Below are 13,016 nucleotides of genomic sequence, written 5' to 3'. Positions count from 1 at the left end.
AATGTCGAAGCAATATATTAGAAAGCTCGAAAGTGGTATCACCTCCGAGGATCCAAAGGTAGCGAGCTGCAGGTGCCTAAATCCCTTAAAAACTGACAAGGTATGAGAAATGAATGGCAAGAGGCACTCGGAGCTGACTTGAAACGTGAAAATACAAGAAAAATGAGGAATTGGGTTGTTTTTCGTGACCTTTCTGAAGTTATGTGAAGAAGAGACGCAAACTGTGGTGTCCGCTCAGATGGTTTACAAGTTTGTGTATAAACAGGTTATTGAATTAAAAGCAATTCCGTGTCTGTGGTTGCTTAAATATCACTCTAAAGCGATGACGCTGCTTCTAAATTGCCTTTGCTTTTCATTTATCTTGGTTAGAGAATATAAACCTGGAGGAAACTGCCCAAATTTGCAATTGTATTTCTGTTTGGAGAAGTTGCGCGGCTGCAAATTGCGTCACTCCTCTAATTCAGCTGGTGCTTCAAACGCTTGTTTCCTCAGAGTGAATCATTAGTGTCATTTTCCCTCCTGTCTGTGACACAAAACTTCCAGTGGAAACTAAACACGTGCGGGTGCGAAGGATTTATTCCTGTAAGCACCAAGTTATCCAGAGAATAAAGTAATTTTTAGTGTATTCGATTACAAAATTGTTCAATTGCAAACTCAGATGTGAATCTAGAAGAATCCCAAGTCAATACGTTCTCTCTCCATTGTAGTTCTAACTTTGGGTGGATTGGTGCTTTGCGTGAATCCCACGGCGCGTTAGTGGAACTCGTAATAAAACCTGACACGTTTTGACAGGCTCGCTTGTAACATCAGGAAGAAATTTGCACAAAGAATGTGGCTTAAAAACGGCCAGGACTGCCGGGCTTGCTGAGCTGCTTGGGGTAATCCAGCAGCACATATCTTGCCTTTGCAACTGGCCTTTGCGCTTTATAGAGAGAATAAAACAAGACAGAAATCCGCGTGTCTGTGGGGCTGGAGGTGCCGTGAATTATTAATGTATGTTGTTTTTTTGGCTCAGAGTGATGCTGCAAGTCCCAACAGTATCTTGGGTGTGTTTTGTGTGTTTTGTGTATCTGAGGATGCATGAGGTGCTCCGGTCTGACCCATAACAGCCTTTTCTTACATCCATGAAGCGACCTGTTCATCTTCCAGAATTAAAAGGCTCAGCTGTAAAATGGGAGAAGCAGCAGCAGGCCCGAGAGCTCGTTCCTCTTGGAAACTGAACCCAAAGAGACCGCGAGCGCTTTGAGGGGTTCACGAAAGCAGCCGTACCGCACGGCCATCGCCAGATGTTTTCCATATGTTGTTTGAGGGGAAACTTCAGTATATTGAGGCAGTCATGTACGGCGATGTGAAGTTATATATTTTGGTATGAGCCTGGGCTTCAAATTGAATTATGCGCAGACATCTTAAGAAAATGCGTGAGCAGGTTTTGTGTATCTTTGTCTGCAGTTGCCTCTCTCTGGCTCCTTGCTATTCCTGGAAATGGCATCCTTAACTAGTTATCTTCAAATTCACTGCTGTGCCTATTTGGTTCTCTTAATAACCAGCTATTCTTTCCATATGCCACTTATTTAATTTGAAAGCCTGAATCTCAACAAAGGAGAGATACGGTTTTTACGTGCTTTCTAGCCGCCTTTTCTTTTGTGTGTGGTTAATTTAAGTCACGCTTAGTTTGGTCAGGGACTCAGAGTATCGTCCAAATCTGAATGCTCATTAAGCCGCCTTCTCATGGTGTTGTACTTGAGAATGAAAATGATATTTTATGTGCCAGGGGAGGTTTAGATTGGATATTAAGAACAATTTCTTCCCCAAAGGTCTGTTGGGCATTGGAACAGGCTGCCCAGGGCAGTGCTGGAGTCACCGTCCCTGGAGGGGTTTAAAAGGCATTTAGACGAGGTTCTTAGGGACGTGGTTTAGTGCTAGAGCTAGGTTAAGGCTGGACTTGATGATCCTGAGGGTCTCTTCCAATTGAAATGATTCTATGATAATCCTATTAAGGTGTTGTGTTTTGGTTTGTTTTTTTACAGCTATGTTTTTACACCCACAATGATTTGTTCTATTTGGGTTATTTATTGGCTTTCTTGGCCCAGTATGTGCTTTTCTACAGCACATTTTCTGCCTCCCTGGTTTTGCACCGACGATTCTCAGTTGATCCCATTGCACTGCTGGTGTCCCCAGGCCGGTGCTGATGTCCCCGTGTCTCCTTTGCTGCGTTACAGGGAACCGGCTGCTGCTGCGGGTCCTGCCCGCGCTGTACGAGCGGCGCCCGCAGCCCATCGACCTGCGCCTGCCCGACCTGCTGGCCCTGCTGGCCCAAGCGGACCCGGCCGAGCGGCACCACCTCCTGCGGCTGCTCCTCATGGTGGCCAGGAAAAAACAGCCCGGGGTAAAACACGTTCTGTGACGCAAAACGCGCTCGGGGAGATCTTACTGTGAGCTGGTCCCGTAACACGTGCGGCGGGGCTTTGCTGTGTTAATTCCCCACACATTCCTTCATTCCATTCCAAATTCTCCATCTGATCATAAAGAGAACATAATGACTCTGGCGGGCCAGAAAATTTGTGTCGCACCAGAACAGTTTTCAACTCTTTTGGCTCTTCCTCTACCATCTGGGTACAAATTCCCATGACTGTGCTTCCATTACAATATATGAACTATATTAAATTTCATATCAAGGAAAGTGAAAATGAACGAGAAATTGATTAGAAGTGAGCTGCAGTTTAATTACTTAGGGCAAAATATAACGTGCTTTGGAAGTTGCGTGTCATTGACAGCACCCAGTGCATTAGAAGGCACAAAACTACCTGCTTTGTGAGTTGATGAAATTCATAAAATCTTCGGAAAAGAAGAATTGACAGTAATTAGTATCTTCCCCCAAGCCAAGGGGATTTACCGCAGCACAGCTGGCTGTTGTGGGCCCCACGCTGGAGCCGACACGGCTGAAGTTGCTTTGTATTATCATTATTGCTATTATTGTCATTTTTTACTAGTAACAATTTATTTGGCCACCCACCTGCAGTATTTTGCCGGAGTGGTAGCTGTTGGTGTGCAGAGGCTCAAATCCTAAAAACCAAACCAAACAAAACCACAAAAAACCCACCAAAACCAACCAAAACAAGCCCAGAAGGGGTCACTTTATGCCCCATTTCTGTGTTGAAATGCCTTAGTTTCAGTGAATCAGAGGTGTACTGGTGTACACATGTGTTTATATGAAAAACAGTCCGTCGGTAGATATTCCCTGCATCCCGTTTGCAAGGTGATTTGAGGGACTTACACCCTCAGCCTCTTGCAAATTGTGTTGTTACAAGAACTGACAACTTGCCTACAGCATTTTTTGTGCAGTGGGGATCTCACCTCTTATATTTCCCCCCCGTTCCACCCATTAACCTTGTCACGTTATTTAGTTGCCCGTGGAAACCAAACATTTGCACTGGTGCTTTAATTTACCGTATCATTGGGGATGGTTAAATCTTATGTTGTTTTAATCAATGCAGCACGAGACTGGCCCAGAGCAAGGGAAATATTTGGCAAGGGTTTTTTTTTTGGTCTTTTTTTAACAGTTGGGCATTTCCTTAGTTCTATATGCATAACTGCAATATTTCAAGGCTACAGCTTACCCTTATTCCATATGTTGAGCTGAACTTCCATTGACCTCAGCAACAGCTCCGTGCAAAGGTCAGCAAGGGTGGAAAACTTGCACTAAATCAAAGTCTAGCATTTTATTTTTATCAATGCACAGAACCTCTTTCGGCTTAGATGTGTTCACAATTGAGAAACATGTTCACAATTTGCTTCTGTCTGATTTTTTAATAGGTGCTGAAAGAGTGTGTTCCGTTTTTATTCGGACTCTTGAGAGACCCAAACCACAGCGACATTATTCTCAACATACTCACAGAAATATCCAGCTCCGAACCAGCAGCCTTAGCAACATTCCTTCCCATGCTGAAGGAAATTGGTGAGAGCTTCCCGAGTTTGATTGGGCAAACAGCAAAGATCTTTGGAGCTGTCGGGCACATCGATGAGGTAAGTTTGAGAACGCAAGTTGGTTGGTTGGTTTGAGGTTGGTGTTGTTGCGTGTTGGTTGGTTGGTTTGAGGTTGGTGTTGTTGCGTGTTGGTTGGTTGGTTTGAGGTTGGTGTTGTTGCATGTTGGTTGGTTGGTTTGAGGTTGGTGTTGTTGCATGTTGGTTGGTTGGTTTGAGGTTGATGTTGTTGCGTGTTGGTTGGTTTGAGGTTGGTGTTGTTGCATATTGGTTGGTTGGTTTGAGGTTGGTGTTGTTGCATGTTGGTTGGTTGGTTTGAGGTTGATGGTGTTGCGTGTTGGTTGTTTTGAGGCTGGTGTGGTTGCGTGTTGGTTGGTTGGTTTGAGGCTGGTGTGGTTGCGTGTTGGTTGGTTGGTTTGAGGTTGGTGGTGTTGCGTGTTGGTTGGTTTGAGGTTGGTGGTGTTGCGTGTTGGTTGGTTTGAGGCTGGTGTGGTTGCATGTTGGTTGGTCGGTTGGTTGGTTGGAGGCTGGTGTGGTTGCGTGTTTGTTGGTCGGTTGGTTGGTTTGAGGCTGGTGTGGTTGCGTGTTGGTTGGTTGGTTGGTTTGAGGCTGGTGTGGTTGCGTGTTGGTTGGTTGGTTGGTTTGAGGCTGGTGTGGTTGCGTGTTGGTTGGTTGGTTTGTGATGTTTTGATTTTATTTTTTATTTCCAAATCTTGTAGGAAGTTAATACATCAAAGTCTTCCTTTGTTTCCCAAATGCCCACACTGCCCTACCAGAGCATATTCTTGATTGTAAGACCACGATAGGTCTAGACTGTAATACCGGCAAAGAAATGGGGTTTGAGTGAATGAGAAAGAAAGACATCTCCTAAAAGAGATTAGTAAGCATGAAAAAGATAAATAATTACATTCTCGTAACTATAAAGATAAATATAGAAATTAACTAGCATGAAAAATATAATTCAATTTTCATAACTGTAAATGTAAATACATAAATTATTATTATTTACTGTGTGTCTGGGCTGTGCACATATACTTTGTTTATATGAGTTACCTTTTTATGGCATGGCTAAAACTCTCATTTTATAAAAGCACATAATTGTCATTATTCCGGGGGCTTAGCCAAGTTAGGGTGCAGCGTGCATCAGTGTGAAAGGGAAGGTGGAGAAAAGGAAGAAGTATTTTGCACACCTGTTGTATGATGCCCCATTTATTTGTATGACGCCCCATTTTAGATGCCTGTAGCCCTCAGGGATGTTGTGATCGTGCAGTGAAATATGAACTTCCTCGTATAGCATAATCCAGAAATTTTGGCTTTGTAGCCAAGTTAACTTGGATACTCCTGACAAGTGTCTTTATAATGAAAATTCTCAGTGGTGGTGCTGGGCTCAAACCTCATCACAGGAACATCTTCCCAGTTAACGTGGGATGTGACCCAACGGGAACATGATGCCTAAAATGGATTTACACTCACAAACTCCTGAAAATGTTGGGAGTTTTGTGGCAGCATAATGAAGTTTTTGCTTTAGTCGTCCATGTCCAGTCTGGACGCGGGAGCAATGGTCACGTAATCCCAGCATCACAAACGGACTCAAATATATTTTGGGAGACCATTGGGCACCTTGTACATCCCAGAGTCCCCTTCCCCGCCCAAAACACCAGCTCAAATGTGAGCCCCGTCCCGCTAGCACTGGGAAATGCCTTAAAACCCCGATGAGACCCATTTTACTCCACTGCCATCCCACCTCCCAAAAACACAGCCCGGAGGAAATTACCACCATGAGCTTCTAAACTGCCCCATTGCTCAAGACCGTGGGTGTCCTGAGGACACCAAACTGCTTTGACTTACAACGCGTCACAATTTTTAATGAGATTTTATCTTTGTTCTCAAATATGAGCTTATGTGTCTTTCACCACTGCTAATAGACATTTTCCTCCCACCTCAAATGGCGGTTCTGAAAAGGCAAAACCAACGTTCTGCTGAACTCAGAAGAGTTCCTGGTAAATAATTCAGATTTTTGTGGCTGTGACAAAACTCCATTAAGTGGCAGAAAATGAATGGTATGTAATAAATCTAACCATTTGCTGAAGTGTGGCGCTGGTGCCGGCCATAGAGCAACCTGGGTAATTTATTTCAGCAAAGAGCTGGATCCCGCGGTTTCCTTGTCCTTTCCGTGATCCTTGAGGCAAAACTTGCACCGAGTCAATGGGCGTTTGCCTGCACGAAGCACAGGATTTGCCTTTCCAAATGAGACCCTTTTGTGTATTGGCTGGCGACGGCTGTCTGGTCGTTGTGGAAGATGGTACACTTGATGTTTCTGCTGATCTTGAGCTTTATATTCATTTAAAATGCAATTTATCTTGGAAGAATCAAAACCAGATTCGGTTTGGGTTCGTAAATCTTATTTTTGGGGGAGGGGAGAAGCCAAAATCACATGGAAGACTGTGAGCCAAATGAAGTTTGTTGTTCTCTCCTTATTTACCGACATCACCCCAGCAAAATTTACCTTTATAAGAGCCTCGATAAGCTTCTAAGGAGCTAATCCTGCAGTGAGCACAGCTGGAATCAGAACTTAAGGATTTCTTTGGGATTCTGTGCTTTAGGGTGTTGAACCGGCTCTTCCATGCGAGTGTCTCTGAGGCCCCTTTTCTGCTGGGTTCTGCACTCAAAAGGGGTTAATTTATTTTGCCTTTTGTTGCTATTGTTTTACACCAATACCAAGAATAAGTGAAGAACCAACTGGACGTGTTGTATTTCATATGTTGTCGGAAATCAAAGGCTACAGGGAAGTTTACAAAAAAGTGATTTGCAGAACGCTTTCTCTTTGCATTTTTTCATCTCTTGGTTTGTGTGGACACACGTAGCTACCGAGTGTTACACAAAAGTCAGCACTTGGTGATTAATCTCCAATCTGTTGGGTAAGTGGCATTACGCCCCATGTTGTACGTTTGGTTTTTGCATGGAGCTGCAGATCCATCCCGTGCGCTCGGGGTGGCACAATCTTCATTTATTTGTTGCGGGCTCTGATTTAGTGCCATCCAGGAGACCTTTCACTAGATGATTATTATTACTATTATTTAATTTCAAAGACCTTGAGTGCTTTGTGGCCCAGCGTTTCGTGAGGGAATGAGGAGCCGCTTCAGCAGCACATTCATTGGACCACGTTCACCTGGGCTTGCAGCATGGAGACCCAAGAGTCCTTTTGTGTTCTGTGACACAGTGAAGCTCTCACAACCCTCTTTTCCCCTTGTAAAGCTTCTGTTTGCTTTAATGCAGCAGTTCCTTGCGCAGATTTTTGCCCCACTTTACTGTGAGCCAAGAGTTGGTGTCTCTGGATGCTCCTGTGCAGATCGGGCTTCTTGAAATCCCCATGGGTCTCACTGGTGTTCGGGGCATCACCCACTGCAAAACCTGCGGTAACATATGGAGAAGTGCAACTGGCATCGTAAAAGCTGGACAAATCTTCGAGGATCAGTATATAATAATGAGCGCACCCACAAGAAAGAATTAATATAACATTAATACTCTGATGTAAGCGTAACTGTTAAGTTCCAAGCATTACTGCAGCAGTTAATTTGTTTAGATCAGGTCTAAGAAACATGCAAGCAGCAAACGGTCTCTGCAGAGACGTGCAGTGCTGGTGCTTGCATCTCGCAGCCACTGTGGTCATGACTCTGTGTTTAGATTGGATATTAGGGAAAAAACCTTAATGGAAAGGGCTGTGGGGCATTGGAACAGGCTGCCCAGGGCAGTGCTGGAGTCACCATCCCTGGAGGGGTTAAAAGACGTTTAGATGAGGCTCTTAGGGACGTGGGTTGGTGCTAAGAGTTAGGTTATGGTTGGACTTGCTGATTCTGAGGGTCTCTTCCAACCTAAATGATGCTATGATTCCCTGAATGCCGTCCCTCCTTCTCCCCCTTTTCCTTTGATCCGCGTTACAGATTCACAGTTACAAAAACGCTGCGGGTCCTCACTTAGACACATGAATCGTCACCAATCCCCCCTTCCAAGTGGGAAATTAAACTATAATGGTAGCACTGGGATTTTATTTATTGGTATTTACTTTCACTCGAGGGTTGTTTGGGGAAAAGAGGCAGCAAGAAGGGAGGCTTGGCCCTTCATGGTGTGGATTGCATATACAAGCAGGAAATTCTTTCTCCTGGCTCCTAGAAGTGACGGCTTGTGCTTCCCCGAGCTGCTCCCTCCGCCCCTGCGGCTCAGACAGAGCCCTGCAGAGCTGGGGGCTTTGGCCAGAAAGAAACCCCTTCATTTTAAAGCTTGTCCCCGTTTTTATCGGTGCCGCCGCTGTTATCTCAGCAACGGTCTCATGGGTGAACTTGAAATCAGAGCTTGTCCCTCAACCATAAATTTGTGCAAAGCAAAACACCATCTTGGCGCATAGGTCAGTTGAGCATTTTAATTGTTTTTTTTTCCTCCAATAACTGTGTGTTTTGAACCACCTGGAAATGGGAATTACTTCTGAAAGCCTTGTGATCTCGTTTGGTCGTCTCCCGAGCCTGATTTTCAGATAAAACAAAATACTTTGCCCCACCTCATTGCTGGTGTTTTAGATCTTCACCTACTGGCAGATGGAATACCAGAAAATGCAAGGAATGCTTATGAAAAAGCACACGAGTACATCAAACAAGCATTGTTAAAATAACAGTGGGTAACATATATCCACATATTTTTTTGTGAAAAATCATGGCAGGGATAACGGCCGCTTTCATGTTGAGCTATTTTGCCGTGATTTTGTTTTGTATAACAGTTACATATTATGTTACTGGTGGAGTTTATTGTTCTTTCAGCTCACTCCAGGCGAGTAGCCGCGATTCAGCGCCACTGGAGCCGCTCCAGCTGCATCAAAGTGACATGAAAATGCTCAAAACTTCCCTTCCAGTTACATCTGCCCCACAGTTTGTTTAGGAAACAAAAATGTGTTTTAAATGTTAATCGAGCCTGTGTTTATCTCTTGGAGGGAGGAGATTGTCTTTCAAATAAACTAGTGAATATGGACCAAAAAGTCAACTTCTTTTAAGCCATTGAGGGGAAAAAAAAGCTCCTTTGGTCCCAGCAGCCCAGCCCGGGACAAGCTGGAGTTTGTCCCCATATGGCTGACAAGGAAGCAATTTGTCTGATACGCTTTTCTCATTTATCTCTGTCACGGCCCGGCACAGCGGATCCTCTTTTGCCTAAAATAAGTTGACTTTTTCGTGCTTGTGATGCTGGGGTTGTGTTCTGCCCAAGTCCCCCGTGTATTTTTATGGCCCCGCTGTACTTGGAATCCAACTTTCAGCGATTGTTTCTCTCCTGTTACGCGGTCCCAGAAGAGAAGAGATAATAACGGTCTCGCTCCGCGGCGCTTGGAGGGTGATACGGCACACGACTGCCCCTCCTTTGCTGCTGACCCTTGGGAAGACGAGAATGTCTTATTTTCCTTAAGTCACTTTGCTTGTATTTCAGCACAGGGTCTAAAAGCACAATATTCCCCTATTTCTGTAATAATCTGCTGAGTATCGAGTGGGTTTCTCTCCATGGAGCCGTTCCCAGTTACCCCCGTGCAGGAACCGAGATGAGCTCCTGAGTTAATTCCTTCTTTCTCTGCTGCTTTTCCCGCTTAGAAATCTTTAGGACTGTGAAACCTAATACAGCTTAGGACAATTATAACAAAGCAGGAGAACCCTAATGCATTTCTTCACCTTCAGGTTTGTATGTGAATTCCCCCACGTACGTGCAGAAAGAGTTGGAGTTGGAGCTGTGTGCCCTTGCCAAGCAGAGATGATAAAGTATCTTTACTAGAAAATATTTGCATGTTTAATATTACGATCCGAAGCAGCGTCTTTAATCCTCGTTTGTGGGGGAAGCGATCTCGCTGATAAACTGGCAAGATCGCATCCCCCTGATAAATGGGCTCACAAAACATTGGCTGCTTATCAGGCTTCAGCGGGCTGGCAGTGACTGATAGCGCTGCCAGACAGCGCCGCGTCGCCTGCCATGGGATCTTAAAGCCAAATCTTGTTTGAAACTTCTCTTTGTTGAGGTGTTAGTCACGGCTCTAATCTTGAGTGTTGCTCCTAAGTGAATTGCTATGAAAGGAGGGCGCCCCGGTGAGTTACGAGGTACTTTAACCTGCAGAAGAGATGCCGATAGTCCCGCCGCACCTCGCTGCTCTGCGAACGCGGGGTGACGACAGGCTCTTGTTAAATACAGCAGATCTGCAACACCCGCCAGGCCCAGAAAGGAAGGCAGGTTTGGGAAACGTTTTATGGACTGAAAAATGGATCTTTGCTCTTGGCAAAGTTTTGGTAGCAGCTAATGGCATGTGCAGAATTCACTGCAATTGCCCGGTGATCCTGGGTTATTTGCAGAGTGATGTGGACAAAGCAAAAATCTGGCTATTAGCCCATTAATACGAGGCTGTAATGAAGACACAAACCTGGCGTGTCCTGTGGTGCCACAAACCAGCACAGACCTGAGTCGCGAGGTGTGTTGAGCTGAGATCTGATGGTGGTTATCATGTGTTTGTGTCTGTGCTCATCACAGAGTAGTTTGGGCTGGAAGGGATCTTCAAACCTCATCTAGTCCAACATGAGCAGGGGCATCTTCAACCAGGTCAGGTTCCTCAGAGCCCCCACCAGCTCAATGTGCAACAGATTGTGTATCAACAAGAGATAAAAGACCCTGGTGGAGAAGACCCTGTGGACTGGAACAGCGTATGTGAGCACTTGGCTCCTTACAAGAGAGTTTGCCTGCTGCAGACAGCACGGGATACAGCAAAAAATGGGCATGGAAACTGGGCATAGGGATGTGAAGTAGTTTGGCCAAGGCTCATTGAAGATGCGAGGGGAGCTGGGTTGCTGCAGGTGAATTAATTCATTAGTTTTAAATTGTCCTTATCTCCTCGTGTTGTCCAGGAGCGAGCCAGGACGTGCCTGCTGTATTTGGTGAACCAGCTGGCCAACATGGAGCACTCGTTCCACCATATTCTTCTGCTGGAAATCAAGAGTCTCACTGACACCTTCTCGAGCATCTTGGGTGCCCAGAGCAGAGACATTTACCGCATGAGCAACAGTTTCACTGCCATAGCCAAGCTCCTTGTCCGACAGCTGGAGAGCGACAGCACCTCAGGAGCCAGGTAAAGCTCATTTTTCTATGATAAAGTCACGGTCGTGGCTGTGTGGGGCAGCATTTATGTGAAATATATTCAAAGTTGTGATGGATGAACAATCAGCTGAAAGCAAGATGTAACTCAGTTCCTGTAAGTGGCTACGTTGCCATTTTCATATTGATCTTGACATTCCTCTTGTATCATTCCAGTCTATACTCAGCCATTGGATTGTGTTATTTATAGGCACACAAAATAGTTTAGAGATGTCTGGTGGGCAATATCCCTACTTGTAGAGGTAACTTGAGGTCTGTATTTCAAACACAAGCGTAAGGACGATTGACACTAGCGCAGAAATCTGGGATTAAATCGGGGCAGTAAGGGCTCTGGGAACCAGCTGCCAGGCAGCGACCTCTGGACATCACACAACAGACGTTGCCTCATGTGGCACCAAGGAATGAAGAAGCCGTTCAAGTTTCAGCACTTAAAGAGCAAGAAAAAAGCCACGTCTCAGATAAGTCAACTCACACAATCTGCAAAGCTTCAGTTAAATCGGCCAAGTCGCATTGTCGTTGAGTTTATTGTAGAAGATAACGCGTGAAGCTGGTGAGAACAATGACTGGCGTAGCTCCCTGATAAAGGTTTGCTAACAAAATTTGGACAAATGTTCTCAAGTTTGTACAAAAGTATGTTCTGCTCACTCGGCTTATTCTAAATGTGCATCCTAAGGTTAAAGCATCAGGGGCGCTGCTGTATTCGTCACAGTATGTAAGTGTTATTTAAATGTATGGTGATAGTCACTTTTAATTAGGGAGACACTTTTAATTAGCATTGTGAATACTGAAATAGGTCAAGAGAGCACAAAGGAATAGTAATTCTTTGAAAAAATGTGACACAGATGTCAGAAAACTCATAACTTGGAGCCAGGCTGGCAGGGCTGGAGCCAGAACATTGGGGTCATTCCAGAAACAATTAATTGGTATCCTGGAGAGTGTTAAAAAGGAGAAAGGAGCATAACCCTGATATAGTCTCTCATTTTACAACAAGACATGTCCAAACTTCACCTGGTGGCAGAAAACTGCTGAAATCGAGCCTCTGCGCCTCTTTTACGGGAAGTTTCATTAAAAAGGATGAAAAATCCTCCATGGAGGCAGCAAAGTGAGCATGGAATGGTGTTGCGCATTTTCCAAGCTAGTCAAGTTCAACGGTGAAGAAGAGTGAGCCCGATGTCGCTGGGTGAAAGGGACCAGAAGGTTGTCATGAGTGCTGGGGCCGGCAGGGAAGCAGGGCAGGAATCGAGCTTTCCGTAACAAAGCCCAATAATAATTATTCACGCAGCCCATCATGAAATTATTCGCTAACATGTTATTGTATTCCTTATTATCTTCTGTGCGTAACATTTATCTTCAGAGCTGATAAAAAACGGTAAAAAACAAAAATGTCATCATTAAAATGTTGCTGTGTTTACCCGTTTCTCTCTAAAATTCCCCTTTGTCAAGGACTTGCTTTGGTATGAGGAGCAGAAGCTTTTTTATATGTGTGTGTGTGTGGTTACAGATGCAAAATACTGTTTGGATGGAGAGTCTAGGGGAAGGGAAGGGAGGATATTGTATATTTCCATGGATTTTTCAGGAGCCATCCTTATTTCCCTTCAAGAAAAAACCTCGACTGATGACGAAAGGAAAAGGCTTCTGTGATTTGTCACAATTGTAGGTATTTGGTTTGCCATTTCAGGTCTGTATCAAGCAAAGCATCAGCTACATCGGACAGGAACAAGTACGGCACAGTGATCGGGGCTAAAATGAGAGTTCTCTGCTGATTTAAGCAGAGTTTATTCTGTCTTGTACTGGTGTAGGTGGGACTGGTCCTGACGCCGGTGTGGAAATGCGCTCCCATCTGCGGAGCTGCCATGGTTTTTAAAGAGCAGCAA

At 44.8% G+C, this 13,016-nt stretch overlaps 1 protein-coding gene across 1 annotated transcript in view; it reads left to right on the top strand.

The window, feature by feature from the left end:
• Positions 1-13,016, top strand: part of VEPH1 (ventricular zone expressed PH domain containing 1) — a gene marked incomplete at both ends in the record, with an annotated part of 67,732 nt that overhangs the window by 15,401 nt on the left and 39,315 nt on the right. Inside the window, 3 exons of the mRNA XM_080349622.1 lie at positions 2,220-2,386; positions 3,814-4,023; positions 10,896-11,116. Coding sequence (XP_080205748.1) covers positions 2,220-2,386; positions 3,814-4,023; positions 10,896-11,116 — 598 coding nt within the window. The remainder of the gene's footprint in view (positions 1-2,219; positions 2,387-3,813; positions 4,024-10,895; positions 11,117-13,016) is intronic.

The sequence above is a fragment of the Nesoenas mayeri genome (assembly GCF_963082525.1).
Source record: "Nesoenas mayeri genome assembly, chromosome: 9".
NCBI lineage: Eukaryota > Metazoa > Chordata > Aves > Columbiformes > Columbidae > Nesoenas > Nesoenas mayeri.
This window is presented reverse-complemented; position numbering and strand designations above follow the sequence as displayed.